This window comes from Anser cygnoides, chromosome 4 (genome assembly GCF_040182565.1).
Source record: "Anser cygnoides isolate HZ-2024a breed goose chromosome 4, Taihu_goose_T2T_genome, whole genome shotgun sequence".
NCBI lineage: Eukaryota > Metazoa > Chordata > Aves > Anseriformes > Anatidae > Anser > Anser cygnoides.
Window position 1 is genome coordinate 41,263,948 of NC_089876.1, and position 26,929 is coordinate 41,290,876.

The 26,929-nt window shown below is 39.0% G+C and overlaps 2 protein-coding genes and 1 long non-coding RNA gene across 15 annotated transcripts in view; 1 reads left to right on the forward strand and 2 right to left on the reverse strand.

Moving 5' to 3' along the window:
* Positions 1–7,475, reverse strand: part of LOC106046692 (uncharacterized) — a 61,797-nt gene extending 54,322 nt beyond the window's left edge. Inside the window, exon 1 of one of the 6 annotated variants that reach the window (XR_010831468.1) lies at positions 7,231–7,413. This is a non-coding gene — a long non-coding RNA (uncharacterized lncRNA). Of the gene's footprint in view, positions 1–5,151; positions 5,502–7,230 lie in introns of those variants that run through there. The other 5 variants (XR_010831471.1, XR_007167498.2, XR_010831469.1 and 2 more) reach the window with 5 other exon arrangements.
* On the forward strand, positions 1,624–11,201 carry SCOC (short coiled-coil protein). 3 transcript variants are annotated; one of them, XM_013197838.3, is made up of 4 exons: positions 1,685–1,933; positions 8,041–8,112; positions 8,216–8,299; positions 8,857–11,201. In XM_013197838.3, the coding sequence occupies exons 1-4, from the start codon at positions 1,870–1,872 to the stop codon at positions 8,997–8,999; spliced, it is 363 nt and encodes a 120-aa protein (XP_013053292.1). In that variant the 5' UTR covers positions 1,685–1,869; the 3' UTR covers positions 9,000–11,201. The 3 variants fall into 3 exon arrangements, with proteins under 3 accessions (XP_047930945.1, XP_013053292.1, XP_047930946.1); XM_048074989.2 differs by lacking the exon at positions 1,685–1,933 and adding an exon at positions 7,505–7,642; XM_048074988.2 differs by lacking the exon at positions 8,216–8,299 and having other exon boundaries at positions 1,624–1,933.
* A 1,858-nt stretch (positions 11,202–13,059) lies between these two features.
* CLGN (calmegin) overlaps positions 13,060–26,929 on the reverse strand; it is a 28,049-nt gene continuing 14,179 nt past the window's right edge. For 4 of the 6 annotated variants that reach the window (XM_066996683.1, XM_048074986.2, XM_048074987.2 and 1 more), the window contains 9 exons: positions 26,320–26,509; positions 25,606–25,719; positions 24,852–25,008; positions 23,314–23,529; positions 21,402–21,521; positions 21,077–21,221; positions 18,457–18,534; positions 15,915–16,024; positions 13,060–14,184 (listed from right to left, as the gene is read on the reverse strand). In XM_066996683.1, the coding sequence (XP_066852784.1) occupies positions 14,104–14,184; positions 15,915–16,024; positions 18,457–18,534; positions 21,077–21,221; positions 21,402–21,521; positions 23,314–23,529; positions 24,852–25,008; positions 25,606–25,719; positions 26,320–26,509 (1,211 nt within the window). In that variant the 3' untranslated portion in view covers positions 13,060–14,103. The remainder of the gene's footprint in view (positions 14,185–15,914; positions 16,025–18,456; positions 18,535–21,076; positions 21,222–21,401; positions 21,522–23,313; positions 23,530–24,851; positions 25,009–25,605; positions 25,720–26,319; positions 26,510–26,929) is intronic. The other 2 variants (XM_013197830.3, XM_013197834.3) reach the window with 2 other exon arrangements.

Here is a 26,929-nt window from a genome sequence, read left to right on the forward strand (position 1 = left end):
GAGGGAGGCCGTATGGCCAATACAATAGAACAATATTGACACAGGCAAGAGAAGTTAATTAAACATTTTAGATGAGAGCTACACAGTTCAGACAAGATACAACACATTTAGTTCCACAGGCGTATGATTTTACAAAATTCAGAGGTACAGATAGTATAATTGCTGGAGCTTTTAGGACATGCCCTTCCAAGCTGAGTTGTTGAAATGCTTCAACCATACATAACATGTCTGAGAAGAATAAAGGACAAAGACAAAAGATGAAAATGCTTCCTAGCTTTAATGGGAGGGCTCTGAAGCATGCTATTGCATCACAGAGAAGGAGAAAAAATGATATGGAATCCTTTCCACCAGAGCAAAAACAATCAAATTCCAACATGACAGCAAATAAGGATTAAAGCAGCTACAACCAGCAGTGGCCAAGAGAAGAGCAGCGAACAACAGCTGAACCTCCACTGGACCTGTGGAAGATTGCATTAACTGCCGATTTTCTCCTTTCTCCCCTTCTTCTCTTCTTTTGTCATTCAGGATTTACAAGTTAATGTAAAACTGTATAGAAGATCATACAGGGAAGGACCATTCACTCCATCTTTTACCAGCGGAACAGACTGAGCACACAACATGCAGGCTGTTCAAGACCAGTAAGGCAAATTTTTAGCTCCACTTGGATAAGAACTAAGTTTGAGTAACACCCAAGATTACTCTGAAAATGCAAGACGTGCTTGATTTTCAGTAATCTCTGAAATCAGTCGTCAGTACCTTCACTGACACCAACAGAAAAGCTTTATCAAAACTAAAACCACACACACGAGCAGCTAAAGGATCGGAAGAAAAACCGAATAGCATTGCATTTACCATTTCTGTAAGTTGGGCAATGCTTCACAAAACTAAGTTCAATTTTCAGCAAGACTTCAGAGATGTTCCTAATTAAGAAAAATTTGTCAACATCCTAAACTTGGTCTTTTTCTGAATACAAATTTTGATTAAAAAAGATCCAAGTCAGGTGGACTCTGAACATGCAACCCCCTGAGCAGGAAGTGGTTCCACCCTTCACTACACTCTTTAATCAAGACCAGGGCCATTTATAGTTTTAAATTAATTGCAAACAAATATTCTATTCCATGAGTGCAAAAGAAAGCTATTTAAATGTATATGTATTTCTTCTTTTTTTTTTAAAATACATGTTCAAACCATGTTCAGTTTTCTTTAAGAAGCGAAAACAAACTGCCCTCAGAAGCGGGGTTTTCTTTGATCTCATTTTCTCTTCCTTCCTCCCACCTACTATCACAGAACACCACATGCTCACATATAACTTACTTGCATACTTTAGCCAATTGGTTTTGATGTGACTGTTCAAGTAAAAATACTCACATTCCTAAGTATTTGAAGATTATATTTTAAAACTGTGGCTCCAAAATCTGTTCATTGCATTTCCTTGGGCTATGAGTAACATTTTTGGACATATAACATTAAGACTTCCCGTCTTTTCCTATCACAAGATAAAAAAACAGCAAACCACCACACGCAGCCCTAGGAAAAAAAAGACAACAACAACAACAACGAAAACCCGATTCAGGTGAACGCACAGTTCTTTCACAGAAAGAGCGTGCAATAATAGCGTTTGCGCAGCACATATCTGACGAAGCTGCTACAGCTCTTCAACCTTCTAGCTTAACAATTTCCGGAAAGGAGCTCAAGGTTCAGCCGAGATATCACACAGCACGACGTGTGTAGTTGCCAACAGGATCGGGTAACACCTCCGTGGTGGACTCATTAAGGATTTAACAGGAGAAGTCACGTGCACACTGAAAAATGGCTGCAAACGGCCATGCTTAATGCACTTCCCAGAAAACTTCGAAAGAAGGAAGCAAAATGGATTTACCCTTAGACGAGGAGGACGGCACTTTCACCAACATTTCTTTGGCAGATGATTCAGGTAAGAAACTCTAGTTACCTACTGATACAATACAAATTGCATGGTCCAAATAGTAATACTGTGTGAGCACACGAACCTGTAGATCCCAGGTATGAGGTACAATGTATCTTTAGAAAATACCCTCATGTAAACTTCTCTAATTCTGCAGTTGAATAAGCCTTGTGATTAATTAAGACTTGAGATTTCGGGGGAGGTGGGGCCTACCAGAGTTTTGCTATAATAATGCATGGTAATATACACTCACCATCTGACAATATATAGCCTTTCATGGTTTATAAAGAAAGTTCCAGAAATGTTAACTCAGTAGTTACCTCTTTCAAAGAAAATACAGATAGTGCTGGCCCTTCCGCCTGAACATGGAGTGATGATCTCTGACATACTCTAGTGAGAGTTCACAAGAAGTGATGCAAATTAAGTGGTAACTGAAATGAGCAGATCCACTTAAATCCCAACTATTAAGCAGTAACCGTTTTAAAAGAAACTACAAAAAGCAAAGATTGCCTCCGCTTGTCCTTCCAGTTTGTGGAACAGAAATGGTTTGGAATGGGAAGTAGGATAGTTCTACATACTAGAAAAATTGAGTTAATTGACAATAATTTACTTAGAGAGGTGTGGCCAGAGTATCAACTTGATAATATCTGCTCGGCCGTCATACAGCTGTACTAATTTACATCAGCTAGAAATTTGGATTGCTGATTAATGAATGCTAAAAGTCCTTTATTTTATTTTTTTTTTAAACAGAAGACCGTTTTGCTTTGTCTTGTTGTTTTAGCTTAAAGAATTCAGTGTACTTGCTGCCTTTAGCACGTATTTTACAAAACCTCGGAGCTGATTTTTAAATGCAATAAGCTTATACAGTACATAGCCATGTGCTGATGTCATGAGGCTAGCCATTCACAATCAGACAAGTCTGCAGACGCAGGCACAAGCTGTGCTGTCGGGAGAACCCTCTGTTACTGCAGGTCTGACTCTTTCTCCGTGAGAAGGAGCGGAACGGTAAGGGAAAGCTGTCCTACGACACGGCCTCATGACTCGCTGCACAGCCGGTAACGTGGCAGGAAGAGATGAGGGGCAGCACACAAGCTTGCCTAGTCTTTGCGTGGCAGCCACAACACTGCATGAGCTTGAATCTGCCTGGTCTCAGCTGGGTCTCTTTGCTGCGTTGCTTGCTTGGTCTCTCACCCGAGCCTCCTCTCTTCTCTAACCTCAGCACCCTTGCAGGTTGGAAAATGTTAACACGCATGAGAAAACACAGGCAGAAAGTTAAAACCTCTCTCGTTAGGACACAAACAAAGCTTCTTTATGCAAGATCTGATACCAAAACCAGAGCTTCCACCACCCCCAAGAGTAAAGACGTGGGGAGAGTCACTCACAAGTACAGAAAGAAGTTCAGGGTAACTGAGAATAAGTGGCATTTTCAGGCAAGCTTTTAACGTGATGGCATATAGAGAGAGTACAGTAAGATACAGGCTGAATACGATAGCCCTGGTCCATTTTTTCTGCCAGAGGGCAACACCTAGAGGCCAGAAAGGCAGGTGTAAGAAAATTTTCAATCAATATCAGGAAGAGACTGTTATATGCTTTGTAGCAAACAGTCTTCCTTTCCTCTCCCAGCTGAAGTCACAACCAATTACCATGACTTCAGAGCACAGAGGCAAAAAAACAGGATGGGTCTCACTGCCGTAACTGTCAGCCTGGAGAAGGACATCGATTCCACAAGAGCAGGGAGGACAACAAAAAGTTTTACGCAGTGAGAGAGAAAATGGTTCCTTAAGTGGACAACAGAATCTCGAACAAGGAATAAAGAAACGGGGCTAACAATATGTAGACCTTGAACCAAATCATAAGCAAGTGGACTTTGCCTGAGGATGACCTGAGGTTTTAGAAGCAAGCGTTCCATAATTAAATCTTAACTAGGATCACAAAGATGCACTGGTTTTAATGAACTTAGTATGTGTGTAATTACATAAGGCTTTCCCCCATCTCTTGGAGTGTACTGACAAAAATACTAAACAAGGACAAGTAGAGCAACACGCTACGTATGTACAGTCCGATAACCTAATCGGAAAAGACCCTTCATATCAAAGAGTCTTTAGTACACTGAAAAGCTGTTGTGGAAAAGCAAAAGGGGTTACACTGAGCCTGATTAACTGAGTGCAATCCATGAATGTTTAATAGCTATTGTTCTTCCAAAACAGCAGCACTTTTCTAGTTGTTAAGTACACAGGTATTAAAAAAGAAATCATTCTCATGTAAATCAAGATGAACATAAAATGGTAGCAAGACAGAAACTTCTCAATCGGTATTTGAATAGCAATATCAAAAGCACTTGAAACAAGGGAAAGCATTCATTAACAGCATTTGTTAAAAGGTGAAAACATTTTAATCTTTAGTGAAAGTAATACCTTTTCAGTAAGAAACTCAGCACTTGATAAAGTTCCCTCAAAAAAAATAAATAACGTATAGCAACAGAGGAAATGAAACCAGAAATAAAACAAAACAGGGAGATGACACCCAACAGCTGCAAAGATTTCTGCATTGCTCTTCTCACCAATGCTCACTAAGTCAAGTTTCTGTTCATTGCAAAGAATCCAAAAACTATCTTACTTTTTTCTTCTTTTTTCTCCTCCAAATACAGTTTCCAGAAAGCCAGCAGTAATGACTGCATTTCTTACACATAACCCTCTTCTTAAAAAGCAGAAACAACCCCCTAAACATTTAGGCCTAACTTAAAGAAATGCAAAATAGTTTTTCATCTCCAAGTTACCAGTAAAGCTTTGTGGGACCTCACTAAAAAGTCCTTCCACAAACATTTGTAACAAACCTGCAGCTGATGATTACAAGGCAGATCAACCTGTTAACAGGCCAACATTATGTCATGTATGTTGATATTCACAGCCTAACACTGCAAGGAGTTCAGTTCTCCATTCTGTTTAGAAATGCATTTTGGTGGAGTTAGCGTAAAAACGGAAACATCTGCACTCCTGCACAACCTTGAAGAAGTCAGGATGCAGTTTCATTGGAAGGAGGACCCCTTCAGCATTAAAGAGAAAATAAGGCTTTCTGAGGCTTCCTTTCTGTAGGCTTTCTAAAGAAAACAGATTTTTCCCCCCAACTGAATGCACACAGGTTACCTCACTGGTGAGGAACCATTCTCATAAGGGGCCTAAAGAACTGCCAAACCCTGGCCAATAAGTAAGGACAGAGATGATACTTACACCAATGGAAGTCAAAATAGCTGTTCTTTTTTTATAATTTGATGTGGTTGGAAAAAGCGCAAACTAAGAACTACGCAGATTCTGCATCTGACAGAAGTCTTTCTTCAAGCTGTAAATGTAAATTTGTACAAGGATGTTCTGTACTACAAAAGCCTTTTGAGGGTGCTGGGAAAAAGTAACAATAACTGCACAGAATTCCAGCATAGAGCAAGACGAAAAAAAATCCTCAGAGGCTGTCATTTCTGCAGAGAAACAAAATGAAGATTTGACGCAAAGGGTGCGGCAGGGAAAAAGTATGAAGCCAATTGTCATCCTTTTCATCTTTTTCTTTGTGGAAATATTAAAGGAGAAAAAAGTACAGCTCAAATAGAAAACATCTTAGAAATATGTACAATAACTTCTTCTGTTAATGAAAAGGAGAATACGTTTCTATTCTAATGGTGAACAGTGAAGCCTCTGTCATCAGCCAGTTTACGCAGGCGCCTTTGGTGCATGTAACGGTGCCAAAAAGGAAGTGAAAGGCTTGTTGGTTTGCACTGTGTACCATGGAAAAACAGGACATACACAAGACTTTTAGAAACGAAACATCTGAAAAATGTTTGTCATTAGCAGCAAGGACTATTAGAATTGGAGTCCAGGGCAATGAGACTGACGGTGTGAATGAAATGTCCTGTAGTTTTGTAACTGTGCAGATATATGCGTTCAGGCTAACGATTAATGATGCCTTATATCCTAGGGAGATTGTTGCTATTTTAAACAAAAAAAGGTCTTACAGTGAAATTGAGTAAATTAATTCCTTTTGCCAGCAATGTCAACTAGTTTTAGGAAATCTTAATTGGAACTTAGAATATGTATAAGTATAGATAATTGCATTTGTAAAGTGAGAAGTGCTGTTCTTCTAAATTGAATATAATATAAGCGACAATATCATGAATGCCCCCTGGCTTTGACAAAATGCCTTAGAGGATATGAAATGAATTAGTAGGACAGAAAGGGATTAGCACTGGCTCTTGGTTCAGCTTTGACTTCAAGAGCTCTGACATACTGGTAAAAATTACAAGCTTTCTTTTTAACTCTTCAGTCAGCAACCCGCTTACCTGAAGCAAGTGATCTAGTGTGTAAGTGTACAAATAGTTTAATAAACTGAACAGCAGAATGTTACTTAGGGCAGTGTTCAGATGTTCCACCAATAAAGAGAATCCTCTTATTTCTCCTTTAAACCGCACACTGGATGTTACTATCAAATTATGTTGCTCCACATATGTTGCTCCACAAGAGAAAACAATTAACTTCCAGAATGTGTTAATATCATTTCATTTTCTTTAGACCATGTATTTCCTCTGAAGTAGAAAGCAGTAAGTTCATAAACAAAAACAAAGCAGAAAAGCTCTGTGAACACAGGTTATGCCAAATCAGTTTGCCAAGCAAAGTGAACCGATTTGCACAAACCTGCACGTAATTGGTATTTACCTCATTACTGCTGCCCTTCCCAGTGAGTGGGGAAACCATAGAGAAGCAAACCCTGCCGGATCCCTACCAAGGTGGTTTTTAGAAAAAACAAACCTGATTGTTTCTGGAGGCGGTAAATGACTTCCTGTGCGTTTGTGAGCTCTGACACTAATGGCACATTGGAGTCGCTACAGCTGCTCATGAGCAAGACTACCTGGCTATTCCACTGTAGCTTGACTTACATGTAACACCCAGCAGAACGCCATCCTAGTGTTTAAGATCGTGTTTTATGTGAGGGCATAGACAAGAGCCAGGGTCAGCCCTGCTTTTCTGGCAAATTAATCAATGGAAGGGGTAAATACAGATCTCCTATGAAGCGTAGGAAGCCTGTAGGCAAGGCTTGCCATACTGACAGCTTCAAGAACAAATAAATTGTTCTTTCTAATGCAAAAAGGGTTAACAATCTACTAGAACCAGCCTCCCGCTGCTAAGGGGGACACGGAGCACACCCTAACGTGTAAGATACTATCAGGTCACTCCGTGTGCGTTCGGGACTTGGGAGCTGTAGGATTTAGAGCACGCCCTGAGCAACCACCTCAAAGGGCAGGATGTTTGGTGGCAATACGTTACCGAGCAGCGTGCGAGGCAGGCAGATAAGCCTGGCGGCAGGCTGCTTTGCTCGGCCGCTCATCAAAGCGCCTCTGGCTACGGGCTTTTCTTCGCTTGGCTTCGCACCTGGTACCTCAAAACGCGGGGTCTTTGTGCTGGAAAACGGAGAGGGGCTGGGGGGGGGGGGGGTAAACGTTCCCGGTGAGGGCCGGGTCAGGCAGGACCCGGAGCCACCTGCGGCCGGGCCCTGCCCCGCCGTCGCCCCACCCACAGCCCGCCCCCGGCCCCGCTGAGGCGGCTCGCCCCGCCCCGCCCCGCCGCCGGGCCGTGCGCAGGCGCGTTGCGGAGCTCGGCGCAGGGCTGCGGCCGGGCCGGGCCGGGGGCTGTGGGCGCGGGGCGGCCCGCGGGGAGCCGGCGGCGGCGGCGGCCTGAGGTGGGGCGCGGCCGTTGGGCGGCGGGGGGAGGCTGCGGGGCCCCGGGGGGCTGCGGCCGCTGAGCCCGGAGGGGGGGAGGGGAGAAGGGGTCCGAAGCGGGCCCGGGGGGCCGTGATTAAAAGGGGGGCCCCGGTGCCCGCGGGAGGCGCTTCCAGAAGGATCGGTGCGGAGCCCGCGGCCGGAGCGAGGCCTCGCTGCGCGGGCTCAACCCGGAGCGGGTCCCCAAGCCCGAGCGCGGCTCCTCGGGGGGCCGCGTCTGTGACACGGAGCGACGCGGGGCCTAAGGCAGAACAGCGTTTGTCGAGTGCTTTTTAACAACAATTAGCGAAACGCACCTGGAAGGCAGGTGCTCGCCGCTGTGATGCTTACCTCAGCTGTCTGTTTCTCCCTTACGCAGACCGTCTCTCAGGACTACGCCGTTCAAAAGCGGGAAGAGCCCGTTCTCCAATGATGAATGCTGACATGGATGGTATAAGTTCTCTATGTGCTTGTTCTTCGCTGTTACTTTTTCTGCTTAGTGTAATTTCCAGCTGTTTCAGAGGTTGCATTAAAGCTCATATGATTTGTTGCAGCTGTTGAGGCTGAGAATCAGGTGGAATTAGAAGAGAAAACACGGCTTATTAATCAAGTTTTGGAACTGCAGCACACACTTGAAGGTTAGCAGTTTGGCACCTCAGATTTTTCATAAGCACGATATTAAGCAAAAGAGGAGCTTACTGTTCTGCCCTGTCTTAGGCTGAAAGTGCTGCTGTCTGGATATATGTCATTTGTGTATTTGAAGGTACATAAACAAGGTCTCAGAAATTTTAGTGATGCCAGCCACTTTTTCCCCCCTTCTTTCTGCAATGTATTACTTGCTTGATTCTCATAATACATGCTGTCTTTGTGTCTGCTCGTCACTGGACTTAGGTTTCCACATAGTTTAGTTTGCAATAACTTAATTCAAAAAGTCAAGAAAAGAACACAGATTAACAATTAGTTTATGTGACACACTTGTCATATAATACTATACAACATAATTTAGGGAAAATGGGTTTTAGATAAAACCTGGGAGTAACACAGTGGGAATACCTTAAGGTATTCAAGGTAATACCTTAAAGCAGTGTTTCACGTATGTGAAACAGATTTGAATGGTTTGATGTAGGGACATAAAATATATTTGTTATTATATGCAATACTGTCTAATTTTTTTCTTATAATATCACCTTTGCAGATCTCTCAGCACGAGTAGATGCCGTTAAGGAAGAAAACTTGAAACTGAAATCAGAAAACCAAGTTCTTGGACAATATATAGAAAATCTGATGTCAGCATCTAGTGTTTTCCAAACCACTGACACAAAAAGCAAAAGGAAGTAAGGGTTGACTCACAAATGATGTCATTGTATTGCTGCTGTCTTTTTTTGTTTTAATTGGCATAGGCTTCGTGAGCTAAAATACCTTAGTTTGTGGCTTTACTGGATACCTGAAAACTATAAACTTCAGTGATAAGCAGAATTAAGAACATTATCATGAACAGGAGACATAAGTTTGTATATTGTTAAGATTAAGCAATGTGCAAATATAGTATAGAGACTTACTAGATTTTCATACTTGTTTTAAATGAGCATATCTTGTTAAAAACTGGATTCAGTTTGTCAGGTTAAACATGTGTATGTTGGCTCTCTTTGAGGTCTTAGGGTAGTGTTCTTGACTAGCAAAATAATAGTTATAAAATGGTGTTGAAAACTTACTTGATAAAACTATTCCAAGTCTAATGGCATCACCTTTTTCACCTCGAGTATAGTTAGATTACTGTATAGTACTGTCCATATCTCTGCAAAGCAACTTTAAACAGAAGCCTATAAACCAGTTAGGAATTTTTGTGAAGTAGAAACAATATGACATTATTTGCAGGGTTTGTATACAGAATTACAGGATTTTTTTGGAAGGAGGAGGGTAAGGGAAGGCGAACAAGGATAAGCAATGAGCATCAGGGAAATACCAAATTGATGCAATATTAATATGTCTCATTTGCAAGATCTACCCTTCAAACCATTTTTACTTCCTTGTTTCATCAGAGAATGATCATCTGCATCATAACGTATGATCCTCCTGAAGTTTTTCAGTTGTGTAGTTAACAGTTACAAAAAAAATACTAAGTAATAAGCTTGACAGAAATAGAAAGCCAGCAGCGTTCTTCCTCGTGCTCACTGTGAGCAATGTACAGAGAGGTAGTGAAAACAAGTCTTTCCTTGCCACCTTTTTACTTTGTTCCTGAAGTGCCAAACTTGTCCTCGCTTCAGGCCTTAAAGCAGCTGTTTACCTGACGCAGAGCTGGAGCTTGTGAAGCGCCTCTTGAGGCACAGCACGAAAACATCCAAGGCAGAAGAGGCAGCAGTGGCTGTTGCCTCAAATCTGTGCTGCTCTGAGCAATGCCTAGCATCCAGGTATCCTGTTTTTCACTGGCTTGGTTTTGCTAGAAGGTTTTGGAAAGGAGCTCAGCCCAGATTCTGGGCACCAGCACTTCCCATAGAGGGGTATGTCTAGCGTAATCAGTATTAAGGAAGAGCAGAAGCTGAAATACAAAACCTAAGTTTTAGGTCAGTACTCAGTTGCATGTTTCACCTTGCCATATAGCACCACAGCAGACCTGTTTACGGATGTTACCTAAAGCTGAGGTCTGTCTCGTAATGAAGCTGTTTTACTTTACCTTTTAAGAAGAGGAAACCATTCAACTTTGTTGTGATGGATTCTGTAAAATAAAGCTGCAGGAAGTGAATCAGTGGATGTCACGGCAGAATAAATCCATCTCAAAACACACTTCTTGGCAGCTAAGTGCTGCTATTTCTCAACTGTAAGCTGATAGTGTGAGGTCTCCCCCTCCCAAAGGAGAGTCCTCCCATACAGGTCGGTATAGCACTCATTGGAGTGTCAGCAGGCAGTCAAATGACTGCAAACAAAGCACTAACAGTTTGTCTCAAAGGCTGCTTATGAGTCTGTGTCAAGAAATCAGATTATGAAGAAAGTTTTACCTGCCAAGGCACAAGTGGCTGATACTGTTTTTGTCACAGGGTCCTATAACCATCTAACCTTACTTGTTACTTGTAAATGTCTCTGGACTGCTTTGTCACTTTACCGCCTATCTGAAAATCTGAATACATCCAAGAATTCCTAGCAGGTAGAATAAATTGCATGGCTAGTCCAGGGTTTGAGCATTAAAAAAAAAAAACACCCAAGCACTTGACTTCTAAAAATATTTCATTATAGCCATCTTAGCTTTAAAGCTGTGTCACTTCCACATCTTCATCTGCACTGTAGGAGATACCCACGAACACCAAGTGGCGACAGAGCATGCACTTTGTTAGACTTCAGCAATTCTCCCAAGATCACGTAATCTTAAAATCACAGTTGTGTATTGTAAGATTGGATAGTGATATTTTATCTATTGGTCTGTATATAGTAGTCATTTCATCTATATACCATTTTACATCCCACTGCTGTGGCCTTCCTTTAACTTATGAGCATTTTAAAGATGTTGTATTTCTGACTTTACACTAAATAAAAAATTGATTTGTCTCACTTTGGTTTAATATTTATAAACCCTAAAACGTCCTGCAACTATCTGTAGTCAAAAGGTGGAAAAGTAGTAAGTTTGCTGTTATAATTTTGTTTCTACACAGTTGAAGTGTCTGAAAGACTAGATGTAATTATCAAGACTTCAGATTAAAACTGGGTTAATTACCATTTTCAGTAAGCTTCCAGTTCCTGACTCACTTGCTATTTCCACTTGTGAATCTTAGTATAGTTTGCTGTTCAAGCTAAAAGAAAACAAACAAAAAGGCTTGGCAGACAGCATCCAGTGTTTTCAAAGCTAAAACCTGCCCATCTATGTAGGTTAACTTTAAATTGGAAGATTTTACCTTTTCCTATACAGCTAGCTAGCTCTAATGTGAGACAGAAACTGGAATTCTTATTTCACCATACCTCTATGACAGTGGAAGCTAACAGGAGGAAATCAAGTTGGAAGAAACTAACTTCACATGTTCCCCCAGTCCTACATAGCCTCCCCAGAATGTAGAAGATTCTCCATCTGGGCCCTGCTGTTGTCAGTAAGGCCGCCTTACTCAGCTGCGACATAGCTGCTGGGAATGCAGGCTGTGGAGGTCGGCTACTCATGCGGTTCCAAAGATGACTGACAGCTTTAATAGCAAGGCACCCTGTAAGAGGGTTATCATTAGTTGATTAATTTCAAAGCACTTTCAAGCAACCAGGATCAAGTATTTTTCTTGAAATGTGTTTGGTGATAAATGAACTACACACACGAACTACAGGATGAAATCTCAGTGTTAATAGAATCAACAGAAGGGTTCCCCTTTTGCCTTTTTTCTCATCTAGAGCCTCAAGTACCCTAAGCTCTGATATTTCTCCCTTAATTACTAGCGTAAGACTAGATCCAAGTAAACTGATGTGCATGAGGATGTCTTTTATCTGCAGGTTCCAGGTAATGGAAGTCATTAAGCCAGTATTAAAGAGCGAGATAGGCCTTACAAAGCCAGTACTATTGCAAACAGCACTCTTGAGTCATGACCTCCTAAAACAATTTTACCTGTAATAAATGAGTCTGTCCTTACTGAAATAAGATACAAAGATGCTGATATGGCATTAATGAAGACAAATCCAAGTTCAAGAACTTAAGGGAAGAGTAGCATCCCCTATAAGGTGACCGATCCCTGAAGTAACTATACCATTACTAAGAAATCAATGTGCAGTGATTTAAAAACAAAAACAACCCAACCAACTCCAAAGCCCAAACCCAAATGCTGTAACAATGCCACAGGCCTTTTACCAGGCTCAGACAGGATTCAATCAAATTCAGTGCTGAAATGATCCCTGACAGGTCCCAGTAATCAGCAGTCCATACTCATACTCACTGCTCAGGGTCCTTTTGTTGCCAACAGGACACCTCACTGGTAACAGCTTCTATTTATTATTGAAAAGTCACAGGCAGAAGGGGGAATCTGGAGTCACTACGTACCTTTTGCATGTAGACCATAAACGAAGGAGATGAGAGTGTTGCACTTTGCCATGTCCCTCCATGTATTTCTCCACACAAAACAGAATCCAATATTCCTGGCTTTTGAACGCTTCAACACAAGTACTTGTGTTGGCTGGCTTCTTCATTTGGGTTAGTTAAAAAGCATTCATTTGTTAAAGATATCTTATAAAGTAATATCAGAGTAAACAAAACTGTGAAATTGTCGTTGACTTCATATGCTGAGAAAATATTTCTTTTGTAAGTGAACGGACTTCTTGCCAGTCACAAGAAAATTTGTCAGGTTGTATATAAACTAATGTATTTCTCCAGTTTTAGCATATGACTGCTTTTGCTAGCAGTTTACATACCACCACTATAGGCAGCTGCCAAGCAGCAAGAGGATTCCAGTAACTGGTTTTATTGTTTGTTTAATATACAGTTGAACTATTTCAATGTACAGTTGAACACGGTAACAAAACAAAATTTCTCTTATGATACGCAGTTTATTTAAACTATATTAAGAGAATGCCCAGGTACTCACATCTGTAAAAAAAAAAAACAAAACTTAATCCATCAAAAATTTGTATCTATGTTAATAAATTTCATGTTAAGCAAGAATTATTAAATATTCAGGATGTAATGTACACTTAGCAAGTATTCTATAAACAAAGCCTATACCGTTCTGGCTTGGAACATGAGAGCTATAAAAGTTTGAAAAAAATCATTTGTATTTCACTTCTGTAGATTTGATATCTGCATTCAAGAAAGCAAAACAAGTCATCAATGAACCACTTGTTCTATGAGTATTGTATTTTGAAATAGCTCTTAAAATATTGTAACCAATGTCTAAAGTGAACAGATGACTACCCATGTAACAGTATCAATGGAAATAAATAATGTACAATAAAAATTGTTACTAGCACTAAATCATCATACAAAAACAATTATTGCATTTAGCTCTGCACAGGAAAAAAAACACCTTTTCTCTTAGCAGTGTGAACTGCTATAGATGCTACATCTATACCACAATCCTCTTTTAGGTGAAATGTGTCAACAGCTAAAATGTGTGCTAGAGCTGCAAAAATATTATAATTTACTCATGTTTTTAAAAATATTTAGAGTAAAAGTTTATCTCCAACTAATACTAATCTCTAAGAATCCTCAAATCTTAAGAATCTTCATTTTTAAATCAGTTGGCCAACTTGCAATTTCACTTTTATTCTAGATTTGAAGCATTGGCGAACTCATCACAGATGGTATTTCTTCTTAAAAAAGGGAATCGACGTTTAGGAAGGTTAAAAGAGGTTAGGGCTTTAAAAGAGGTTAAGTCGCAATGAGTCTCATTTCTCCCTTCAAATCTCAGGAACCTGCATGCTGTCAGGCCCACTGCAGTGACATGCCACAAGTTACTATTATCTAGACCTAAAAATACTAACTGGAAATAACTCAGTCCTTTCGTACTCTTCTTTTGCGCACTGATTTCAGTGGACCATCTCCAGAACTTGTGCTTTCATCATCTTCTTTCATCTGAAGAAAAAAAAAGAAAGAGAGACCATTTCAGCACTAACATTTTAAAGCAATTTGAATTTAATTATTGAAACTGGCATATTACTTTATTCCTCCCCCCCCCCCCCCAATCATAGTATCACCCGCTACTACACTTAAATGATGGATTTTTTTCCCCGCAATATTACTCTGATGATAAATAAAGTGGGTAAAAGGCTTTTCCTTTCTATATTCAGAAGGAAGAGAATAGTGCATCTAAACTGACATCAGAAATTTGGTTTTGTCCATTTACTCAACAGTTTAAAAGCACGGACTTTTTAATGACTATAGCAATTTCCTTGAAGCACTAATCTTATGCTAATTTTAATTTCCACTTCTTAAGCAAGAAGCATTTAAAACATTCTAACTGCCTGCCTTGGAAGGTACAAATAGAACAAACTGTTCTTAAATCAGGTGTCTGTTCTTAGGAGTGATTGGCTTACAAAGGTCCACAAAAAGCCGTTCCTACAGGAGCTCCATTCAGAGACAATTGCTTCCTCACTTTCCTGCATCTCCTGAGGGCAAGCGCCTCATTCAGAAGGCAGCACTTTCCAAGTGACAACATGGCACGCATGACAGCTCCAAAGTAGGTCGCTAGCTAAGTGATAGAAACTTGTACACTCTGCAAATGCCCAGATAAGAGCAAGCCATAAGCTCACCGTGATTGATACTGTGTAATGGAATATACATGTTCAGATTGTGTTACTACTTTCATAAAGAATCACACGCATCTTAATGGGTTCATCAGACACTGTATTCCTAGGTAATGTACAAGAAAAAGGAGCTTCCTATGGGAACAAGAGGAAGTACTGAGTAATGGCTAATTAATGAAGAATTTCAGTGCTGAAGCAGTGCAATCTCATACAAGGTACACTCTCAGAGAAGTTTTATATGAAAAACAGTTAACATTACATTAAGCAGCTCCCCTCATCCAGGAAGAGAATCATCTAGGGAGTGAAAAGCACAAGATGACCATGACCAATAGAAATACTGTGGGTGGATATAAAGTGTTTTAGACACACTATAGTTTCTAAATGGAAGGACGATGAGTGTCTGATTAGCAAAAAAAAAAAAAAAAAGACAAACTCCATCCTATAATTTTATTTTCTGAAAAAAAAATCATAGACTATCTGGTCACTGAATTAACCTGCACAAGAAAAATGAAACGGCAGGTGCTGAATTCAAAACCACTTAGCTTTTTTAGCTTAAAACCTTTTTTTGGAATAATAATGATGATTAAAAAAAGATAACTGAAGGCTTATGGCTTTTCTAGATCTCACAGAAAGGCTATTCTGTTGGAAGCAAATGTTCAAGCAATTAACTAGCGTGATAAAAAAGACCGGACACTTACCCTGGCAACTGATTTTTCAAACTTTACAATTCAGTTACTAACCTCTTAAAAACCACAATCTTGTAAAAACTACATGCTTGTAGCAATAGTTCAAGTTAAGAGACCTGCAAGATCACTCCTATACTATACCTGTATTTGAGAATAAATACCACCTCCTGGCCAAAATGACATGGAAAGAGACTTACTTCACAAGCCTATACAAACAGAGTACAGGAGGTGTGAAATTCAAGTAAGAACACATTTCCATCTCATAATATCTTATGTGGCTCAACAGACAAAAAACTTCTTGTAGGTTAACTGTGCTTTGTTAGAATTGTGATGGTGGAAAGAGGCAAGAAGAAAATACGGGAAAAGAACTCACCTCATCTTCTGAACCAGATTTATTTGACTTATCACCTTCTTCTTGACTTCCATCTGCAACTTCATTTTCTTCCTCTTCATCAATATCTTCACCACCTTCACCCTCATCTTCTGCAGGAGAAATTAATTTTACTTTGTAAACAGAACTATATAAAAATGCACTGCAGACACACTAGTAAGAAAAAGAATCATGGAATCATAGAATGATCACTGCAGACACACTAGTAAGAAAAAGAAGACAGTTTCAGTCTTAGAATGAACTGCTTGTTTGCAATAAGCCATAACAACATGAGTGATACAGAGAATAGAATTCTTATGAATTGGTATAAATTTATCACTATCAAATTTAATCTCTAAATCTAAAATTTTCAGCCTAGTCTCTTTTCACAATAGTATATACTCTGCTCGTACAGTTGATTTCTTTTAGGGAAGTCCTTCTAAGTGTCACATTAGACAGTTCTAAGAGCAGACATAGGACCAGATGAAATAGGACAACACGAATATCCCAAATCTGACTTAATTCTGACTCAAGTAGCCAAGTACATACTATAGTCATCAGTCACCCACCTCAGGGGATACCCACATCCTAAGGGATCTTCCCCGTCAGCATGGAGTTCCTTTGGCATACCGGTTTGTACAGCTGTTGAGGGCTAAGCAGCCTAGTGCTCACTCCAAATTTATGCATTATTCCAAAGCAAAAACTAGCCAGAAAAGCACCGTACTCCCCCTTAGCTCAGGTATGTCCAGCCTGTACTACACTATGGCAAAACCATTGACAAAAAGCTGTCAGCTTTCTGCAAGACCTGCGGTCAAGTAGATCTATGAATTGAAGAGGACTGGGGCGGGGAGGAGAGGAGTAGCTTTCTACTCTCCAACAATTCCCTGGATAAACTATAGGCTAAAACAAAGCAAAACTGCCTTCTACTTTCTTACTGAATCTGCGTCACTGCACTGAACTAAAGGGAGCAATGAATGCACCAGACAGTGCAAATTCTAAGCTGCTCTCTGATCAACACGGGTTACTCTTCTGCGGTATCTATATTCCATACATTTTGAGAAGGCAACCAGGCACCCAACTGTTCTGATTTCCACTTTGGGCCTCAGTACTTACAAGCTGACACTCCCACGCCTGCATTTTAGCTATCTATGTTCGTTACAAGAACTGGAACTCAGCAACCACAGCATGATTCAAAGAAACGTTACGTGGGTTTGGCATTTCTCTTCCTTTACTTCAAACTGAGAACTCAAAGTGAGAATTTCCAGAAACTGAGACTCGTTTGCAATACATTCTATCAAAGAGTAAACAAGAAATCACAGCTACCCCTGACAACAAGGATATGAGATGGCATATTGCAACAGAACAGGCTCAATTAAAAACAGTAATAAAACAGCTGTAAAGGATGACTACCCCAAACATCGCTCAATCCTACCTTTCTCATGTCATGCCCCATCTCATAAACACTACTTCAATGTGAAAAAAAATAAAAAATAAGCCAAACAGTTGAGCACAATTAGTTAAGGTCTAAGAGTTTTCCCACCCTTAATAATACCTGATACATGTCTACACTTATCTGTCTCTACTATTGGCAAGAAAAGTAGAAATATGACCAAAAAATGGAGTCCACAGTCTAAGAGAAATGTAGACAAAGATTTCTGTTCTAAAAATAAATTCTTAAGGGAAAAGCATGGCAAAAAAATAAATAAATCACAAAACCTTTGCTCATATTCTGGTCAAGCAGTTAGAAATTTTAAGTGATACAAATCTAGAACCTCCTGTAAGCATTCATTTCAGTAGAGTAGAAAAAGAAAAAAAGTTCAGACATCAAAAGTACTAAAAGCCCAAATGGGATAACTATAGTATTTACAATTATATATTCTAATTTATTCTAATTTAATCAGTATTTTATATAAATTCATGTCTGGAACTTAATAAATAAGGTTCAGACTATGCCCCTGAAATTCCTTTTCCTGTCAAGATTCTTTTACTCCCTGGGATGTTTTTCTAGAGAGTAAGGAATGCCAGGAGAATAATACGGATGACTGGACAAGTCAAGAGCAGATCATCTTTTAGCTATGCCACAAAAATTAACATAGAACACAATAAAGAATTCAGTCCCATGGACAGTGCCCTTCAAGAAGCACTCTGCCAGCAATTCATTCTCAATGGAGCCAAAGAAATCTACAAGTGTTTCTGAAATTTGCAATTGTGCCATGCTGTTAAAGTCCCTGTGATAAAATGTGTCTCCCAAATCATCCAGTGTTTCACGGCTCAAAGCCAGTTACCTTCAACTACAGGAAATAAAGAAGCAGATGACTACAAAGGAATTGCAAAAGTAATTAGGATCCAAACAAAGAAACTAGTACAAAAATATTGATGACTACAGATACCATGTTAAGAGATCTCACAGGAAACTCACATCCATATCTGATGAAGACTGGCATCCACCAGCTTGAAGTTCTACCATCAGCAATGAAGCAGAGAATAAAGAGAAAGGACAGACCATTCTCAAGTCCTGGCCCAAACTACTTCCCTTTCCCAATACCTGAAGGAGAAGCTTCCCCTTCCATCTTCTGTGTATCCTTTACCAACTCTCCTTTTGTCTCCTCTGGTTCTCTTCTCTCTGTAGCAAAAAGAATCATAGGAAGACAGAAGACAAATACTCTATGCTTTGAGATATGAGGAACCAAAGAGTGATGAAAAGAAAAAAAGGAAGATTTCAACCTGCAAATGTAAAAGGAGGCAGAAAGCTAAGGGAAGCTAAGCAATTCTTTTTGAAGACACAAAAACCCAGAAAGTCACCTGACAGCAAAGTAGAACCCTTTCCTCTTTGAAGCCTGGAATTTATTTGAAAACCTTGGAAGAGTCATACAAAAGCTAGCTATGCTAGTTTTGCTCTGTATTCAGGTTAGTAACCAGAAGTAAAGCCCTAAAATGGAACCTACTTCTGAAATAACATGAACACTGTTCCAGGTGGAATTTTAAAAATGTACAAGCTGAAGTTTTCCTCTCTGATTGCCTAGACCTTATATCTAACTTTTAAATGTACCCTTTAACACACTACATGACGTGCACTGATTTTACTCAAATAGGTAAGTGGAGATACAAGAACTAAGTCTCCACTCCCCCCCCCCCCCCCGACAATTTGAAGTTCCCCTCCTTCTCAAGTCAAACTCTATATTAAAAACTAACGGAAAAAATGGTAATCTAGTCATCTTCTTGCGTAAAGAAATTTTGTCTGTAGCTTAAGGAATGTATGATGCTCTCAGATGACTTGGACTGCTAGATGCTTGAGATCAGTCATTTCTACAGGTTACAACGGAAACTGGCTATTCTAACATGAATACTACGGCAGGTGACATTTTGAGGGGATAACTGATGTATAAAACTTCCTTCTGCTCTCACTTTACACCAGAACACTGGTTAAGATGAAGACTATGATGTTAGAGGCCTGTAAGTTTGCGGCCATATTTTGACATAAGAATGATCCTTTCTCCTATCCTTCCATTAATGCAAAAGCAAAAGTTAGCTTGAAGAAAAATCAAGGAAATGAGGAAAAGTTAGGAAATACACAGCACAGAATAAGATGCATATGTACCCACATTAAAAAAAAAACTCAGCACAAATAATAACAATAATAAAAAACCACATCTAACTGGAAGTTCTTAAAAGCTTAAAAAAGCTTAAAAAAGGCAGGCAAATACTTAATGCAATAAAAGCGAGTGTCAAATACCCAGCAGGACACAGGATAAAGGATGCAGAAAGGGCTACGATGAGATGGGATCAGAGCCAACAGCATCTTCTGAAGTGGACTGACAGAATAATTTTGGAATACAGCTATCTCATACAGCCTTGCTGACAGTAGTACATTAAGCACAAAAAGTACCTATCAAGCCATCAAGACTGGGCAAAAGAAAAGAGATTCTTCAATTCACAGGCAAAGACCATGTAAAGTAGAACAAGATCAAAAGGAAAATGTAGGAAGATAACAATGCTGGAGTGCTGTACCTGCAATTCGTGATTCATGTAAAAAATAAATTTAGCATAACTATAATAGTTAATGCCTAGGTAAGGCTCTCTAATGGTAAGGCAGATGAGCTAAATTTGGTGTGGTAAAGCATTATGCCAAAGCACTCAATTCCTTAAGTATGGGAACATTTGATGCTAAGTTAAATATTAAGTCATACAGGCAAACGCCATCAATACTCATGACACACAGTGCAGAGATGGGCAAAAATCACCAAGTTCCAATCAGTGATACAAAATGAGGTCTCTACTAACAAAAAAGCATGAATGTCTGCCAGGTTACTAACTTTTGATGCCAGTCACTTACAACTTTTTGTATTTACCAAAGAAGAGTGAGATAAGAGGCTGAACCTTGCAGAGGTCTGAGGCTAAGGATTTTCTCATAGAAGTCAAAATAATACACTGTAAGTTACGTGATTCACTTTCCATTCATTAACTAGAGACTTTGGGAAATGCTAACACAACATCAAAGCCATAGCTGAATAGTACCAGTTGTATTTGATACAGTAATGAAAGATGATTTTGTCAATCTTTGAATGCCAAAGTGCATCTTAACCTACTAATCATTCATTTCTCCCTTGGAACAGCAGGACAGGCCTCTGCAGGCTAGCAATGCATTCCTAGATAGCAATAAAAAACAAGCAGCAAACATAAGTATTTCATGTCCACTGTATTTTCAGACTTTAACAAGAGTTACTAAAAACAGTGGCCAACAAAACAGTTCAGGGTACAACACCCCCACAGAGGAGTAAGTGAAAAGACTTATGTCAAAACTATTCTAGACACATAATAAAAACAACAGTGATTTTAACCACTTCAGATACAGGTATCTGAACCGCTCAAAAAGTGATCAATGTATGAAATATTTAGAAGGCAGAAATTATGCATCCTTGTTTACAAACAGTAAAAGACTGCCAAAAGCACTATAACTTCTTGAGAGTGAAGAAATACTGAGAATCTTACTTTCTGCTTGTATTTACCAAAACACTATTACCACGGAATGCCAATTACTAGAGAGAAGATGACAGATTTTGCATACGCTTAAGATAACTGGTTGCAATTATTGCAATACAATCCATGACCTACTCCTATTCACGTCTTGATATTTATTGAACTGCAAATTGGCTTGCTCATCTTACCATCTTCAACAATATCTTCATTTTCTTTTTCTTCTTCTAAATCTATTTCATCATCTTCTAACTCTTCTCTCTCTTGTTTTATTTCTCCTTTTGTAATTGCCTTAGATATAGCAGTTTTTTTGAACTCAATATCGTCATCTGTTTTCTACAAGAAATTAAGAATCAATTTATACTGAAACTCAGATTAAGAATTAAACACAATAGCCACTGTAAGGTAACTAATATCAATGGCACAGTAAAAGAGCATACTGTTGCACAAGTATTAGAAGTTTTAAATAAAGTATTAAGAATGAAAATGAATAAGAACGCACTGAGTTTCTCTAACCTTTGCTGGCCAGCAGAACAACACACCTAGACCAACAGGGAGTGCTAAAGTCAAGATGTAAAGAACCCAGAGCCATGGGTGGTCTTCTGCAGCTGTCACCAGTTGACTAAACATTCCAGGCTACATTAAAAAAAAAAAAAAAAAAGGCATTTACATCCCTCTGAACACCTGAACACCTTGGTAAGCTTATAAAATATATATTTTAAATTTTATGTTGCCTAAAGAAAAACATTTTTTCCTTTTGTTTTTTTAATTACAAAGTATTGGATTCCAACGTAAGAAAGCAACCACTTGTCAGATTGCCCATATGCACTTAATAGCAAGTGCTAGCAAACAGCATACAGTAAGAAAGAACGAAAAGCTGGTACGCCAAAACTACCAGACTGCCCCCTACTCAATTCTGTGAAGTGACACTTGGAGTCTCCACAACCTCACACTTTCCACCCTCCCCAGCTATTCTGCTCTTTCCCCATGCTCTGCTAACTCAGCTGAAATCTCCCAAAGCATCAAGAACCTCACAGGAGCTGCGAGCGACCTGAAAAGCAATGCCTTGTTCCATGTGTACTACCACATCGTCTCCTCCAACAGCCAATTATTCAGGGAGTAAAGTGTCTTCCCAACCAAGTTCTGACTTATGTAGTAGAAGAAGGTAGGGAGGTAGAGTGTCTAGTCCAGTTAGACTCTGAAAAGGGTACATCTATCTATATATTAGTATATATATATAGTATATATATTAGTGTGTATATATATATATATATATAAGGCTATGGAGGCACAGTTGAGTGAGGGGTCTCAACGATTATCTTTTGCTATTGTGAGTACAGGTATAGGTGCAACTCCAGACCTAAAAATAAGGATTTCAAAAGGGCAAGGCTGTGGAATATGGTGGCTTTTCTAAATCGCATTGGCAAATAGGCTACTGCTGCTTTCTCATCCTTTCCATGAGGAACAGCTGCTGCCAGGGACTGGCCATATTTGCAACGAGCCCATCATTTTTTATCCACACACAGATGCCTGCTCTTGCCCCTCAATTAAAGTAAATATAGGACTGTTAGAAGAAACCACCTGTAAGGGTGGTCAAACACTGGAACAGGCTTCCTAGAGAGGTGGTTCATGCCCCTTGACTGAGTTCAAGAGATATTTGGACAATGCCCGCATTGATAGGCTTTAACTTTTAGCGGCTGTGGTCAGACAGTTGGACTAGATGATCTCTCTAGGTCCCTTCCAACTGAACTACTCTCTCTAAACTGCAGTCAGTGAAGGCAGCCACTAGAGGGGCTCATGATCCCATATGCTAGGACAAATTCATCCCATAACACAGGGAAGAGATCTAGAAAAGCTGGTGGCTGGCTAACTGCAGTATACAAAAAAAAAAGTGGATACACACATAGAAACGAAAGAACACATGCAGCTCCATAAACATACGCACATTACTGTCATAGCTGCATAATATACATCTGAGCAGCCAAGATCCTAAGAGTATTAAACAAAAAACATGACTATCATCCATTCCTGATAATAGGGAAACACATCTAAAGAACATATATAAAGGAGTTGTCCAAAAGTGAAAAGTTAAAAAATAAAAATCAAAGGTCTTTTAGTGCAAATAATTCAGCTTTCATTTGCTGACATACTGAATTCTAGCACCACCATTAACAGTGGAAAACTCATTAAGATCAAGTTACAGACACTTGCTAGATGCTTGAGCAAAATATTGTACCCTTTTAACTTCAGGAGAATATAGATCTGTGAAAGCTAAACCAGCCAAACTAGAAAAAAACATCATGGCTATTCAGTAAGATAACTAATTGCCAATAAATTCTATTGTGTCAGCATTAACTGATAGAAAATTCTTCCAACAGTATTCCTTCTTGGTAGGCAAAAGTAGTGACGAACATAATGAAGTTTATACCTCATTAGCACTTGCTACTAATTTCTTCAAGCCCCAGCCATCTGCTGCCCAACGATCAGCTACTTCTTTTTCTGAACATATAATGAAGTTATCGAAGTAGATATCAGATGTCATAGACCAGAGTTCTAAACCAATAGCACTGACAGCTGTCATCTCAAATGGGTGAGGATCTTCAAAATAGTCTGGGTTAGGTATTTTCCGAGGACTCCAGATTCCCTTTTAAGAAAAAAAGTACAATCACATTATCTATACCCCAAAAACGTTAAAAAAAAAACAACAACAACAACAACAACACCGTGAAATAGTTTAAAGTAATTAAGGCTTTCTGGTTCTTTTAAATACATGATTTTAAAAAGAGATGGGGTAGTCTCTGACCTTCAGGAAAACTGAACTGAAAACAGCCTATAGGATTTTGGCAGATAGGTCTCTGATTTCTGGCTTAGGGCAGACTGATTACTTCTTAAATTCAAAACTTTTTATCCGTATGGGGTTACAGTAGTTGACTGACTGCACAAAGCACCTCTGTTCTACCTTGTACTGGAAATGTCAAGTATAGTCTTTGTGAACTTCCAAGAATAAATCTATTAATTTCCTAATACTGCAGCAAAATAAGACACTGGTATTACTTCTTCCTCTAGCATCTCCTCGTGTAATATAGTTTTGGCTTTTGTTCATCAATACAGCATATACATTTTTCTAAGTGCACTCACTGGTCAACATTTTGTGGCCAGAAAAGGGCTCTTCTGAACTAAGTCTCTATCGTCTGGTTACCTAAGAGTGCAGAGGAACTACATCCTGTGATCCACGCAGTCCCTTCAGGTATGTATAAATAAATAAGTTTATTACACTAGTATATTCATATAAATATAAATTGACAACTACTGTAACCAGAAGCATTAGGGAAAATTTTAGGGAAGAAAAACTCAGCCTTATGACACCTGTGCAAATTAGTTAAAGCCCTATGCTTTTTGGTTTACAAACCTGCTTAAGATCTTAAGCTAAAATAAATCAGATTCAAGTTCTCCCCAACTGTAATTAATACAAAGTAACTCTTTCTAATACCCAGCTTTGCTCTTATATCTGGAGGGGATAATTTAATTATCCAAAATTGATGCTTCCACTAAAATAGAACTAATAAGTTAATCTGCTTACTGCAGGGTTTCATTTTTATTTTATCAAATAAAATGTATTAATTTATAACTTTCACACTTAAAACCCAGTAAAAAATAAATTAGTCCATTACATGACAACTTTATTCTAAATGAAATGCTATAGAGCATATTGAATGTGTGGTACCAGTGGTACCAACTTTTAGAAGAGATTGTTTTAATACAGGAAGTATTTCTGTCTAACAGTATACTTAAACAAAAAAAATATAAGTAAATACATTAAAAGCTGAAAATGTTTAGTGAGGGTGTTCAGACACACCGTAAAAAATAAATACACTGTATGAAATACCAAATAAATACACTACTTTGATTTGCCTGCTTGGTTGAAGTCTGTACCTCCTTAGCAATAACCTACAATATTGCTAGTACCTGATAATTAGGATTATCTATCATAGGTGCTTTCCATTTTCCTTTATACTTTGGGTTATTCTTCATGGGACGCACCCAGATTCCGCAACCAGGTGCGGTCTCACACTTTGGATTAGGGATCTGAGGGGCTTCCCACTCCCCATCCATTTCTTCATCCCTACAGAAAGAAAGTTACAAACAACTGATTTCAGACTGATCTGAACACTAACTTTCAGTCTAAAGTTAGGTTCCATACATTTTGCTCTAACGACCTCTGAATTTATTAGATCTGCCCATAGAACTTTACCCAACAGCATAATGCTTCTAAAAAAAAAATATTTTCCAGAGTACTGAAAATAAAACGCGCTAAAGCCACACGTTCATAAACACAGCATGACTGTATGTAATTATACTCCTGCAGGTGCAAACAGCTTGCAACACTTTACTAAAACATGCTTTCAGACTACAACTTCATGTATCAACTTATAATGTTAGGCCATGAAACAGTTTCAGTCCTTTCATCAGGTTCCTTAATATTTTGTTTTTGTTTACAGATCTTCAGAATACAAGGCAATTATTGACATCTGTGTATTTTTCTAAAAGCAGCTCCCCAGAACAACAAATAATTGGCCATACCTTGTATGTTCCAACTTACTACATTAAAATACAATGACATTTGAGTTAAGCTCTAATCAACTCATAATTTGCCAGAGAATAGGTGGGCTTATCTACAAAATACATTAACAGACCTGCACTTATTGAATCAAGTTCTTACCAGTCCTTTGGTTTTTTTGCATTAGGGTCTGGAACATACGGTGGTTCATCATCAAGCCATCCCTCAGGCTTAACAGCATCAAGATCTTCTATTTTGGAAGGCTCATCTTCATCCCTTCAATTACAGATTAATGTTAGAAAATACATCAGCTTGACTTTAAAACAGTATTTTCTGTTCAGAGGACTGCAACTGGCATGAAAGGGATGATATTCAATGGCATAACAGAATTAGACACACCTATAATGAGAATTAGGCATCTGATTATTTGTTTATAAATTTTGAAACTATATTTAATTTGTTTCAAGGCATTAGTTACCCCAGAAATTGCTACCATCAACTAGCAGGTGTCAATCAGGTCTCCCCCTTTAAATTTTTCCCTCCTCTGAGATGCTATATGAACACTACTTGACACAGGAGGAAGTACGTATATAATAGTGTAAAAAAAAAAAAAAAAACCAAACACAAAAACACAACTCTTTCTAACTCTTTCAAGTATTGTAATCTTTGTTATTAACTACAACAACAGAGGGTACAAATCAGCATAGTTTTTCTTTCCTTAAAAGAAGACTACATCCTTGTACCCCCATCTCAATTACATTTTTTGAAGTATTAGTACTTTTAGCAGTGAAACATATCCGAACTGCCATTAGCAAAAAAAGCCAGTCAAGTCTTTCAAAAGAATAACCTGCTGTACAGATAAAATTTTGTCTGTACCAGTCATCTGGTTTGACAGCGTTGGGATCAGGTATTTTTGGTCTTTCATCCCAATCATCAGGCTTCTTGTCAGCAGGATCCTCTATTTCTCTGGGAGGGTTTACTGGAGGAACCATATCCTCAAGGAGACTTCCTTTACTGACAACTGTTTGGTCGATTAACATTTCAAATGTATCATCTGGTTTTAGCACTAAATTAAAAAAAAGTATTTAAGAAATAAGGGAAACATGAATTTAACAAATTCATTTACCTTTAACCAATACCTATCTATATAATACGCATAGACAAATAAGAGCAGACAGATCCTCACTAGCAGAGCAGGAGATAGACTCCTCGCTCCATTCAGGTACTGGATCTGGACACTATAAAGTTCCCACTGTAGCGATGTCATGACCAGCATCAGGACTAGAAAAATGATACCTTCTGCAAATCAATTGTTGAAACACCTCAAAACACACGCTAACAGTTTTTCAAACACCTACCACTTAGTCAAAATTCTGCTTTTTTTTTTTTCTTCCCCCCCCAAGGACAATAAAAGACAAACCTTCAACCTCAAAAGCATCTCTGCTAACAAATTACAAGTCCACACTTGAAAACGTGAAAACACCAG

Coding starts and splice junctions, on each gene's coding strand:
- SCOC (XM_013197838.3), top strand. CDS start 1,870: ATGGATTTACCCTTAGACGAGGAGGACGGCACTTTCACCAACATTTCT. Junction 8,113..8,215: donor GATGAATGCTGACATGGATG/GTATAAGTTCTC, acceptor GATTTGTTGCAG/CTGTTGAGGCTGAGAATCAG. Junction 8,300..8,856: donor ACTGCAGCACACACTTGAAG/GTTAGCAGTTTG, acceptor TCACCTTTGCAG/ATCTCTCAGCACGAGTAGAT.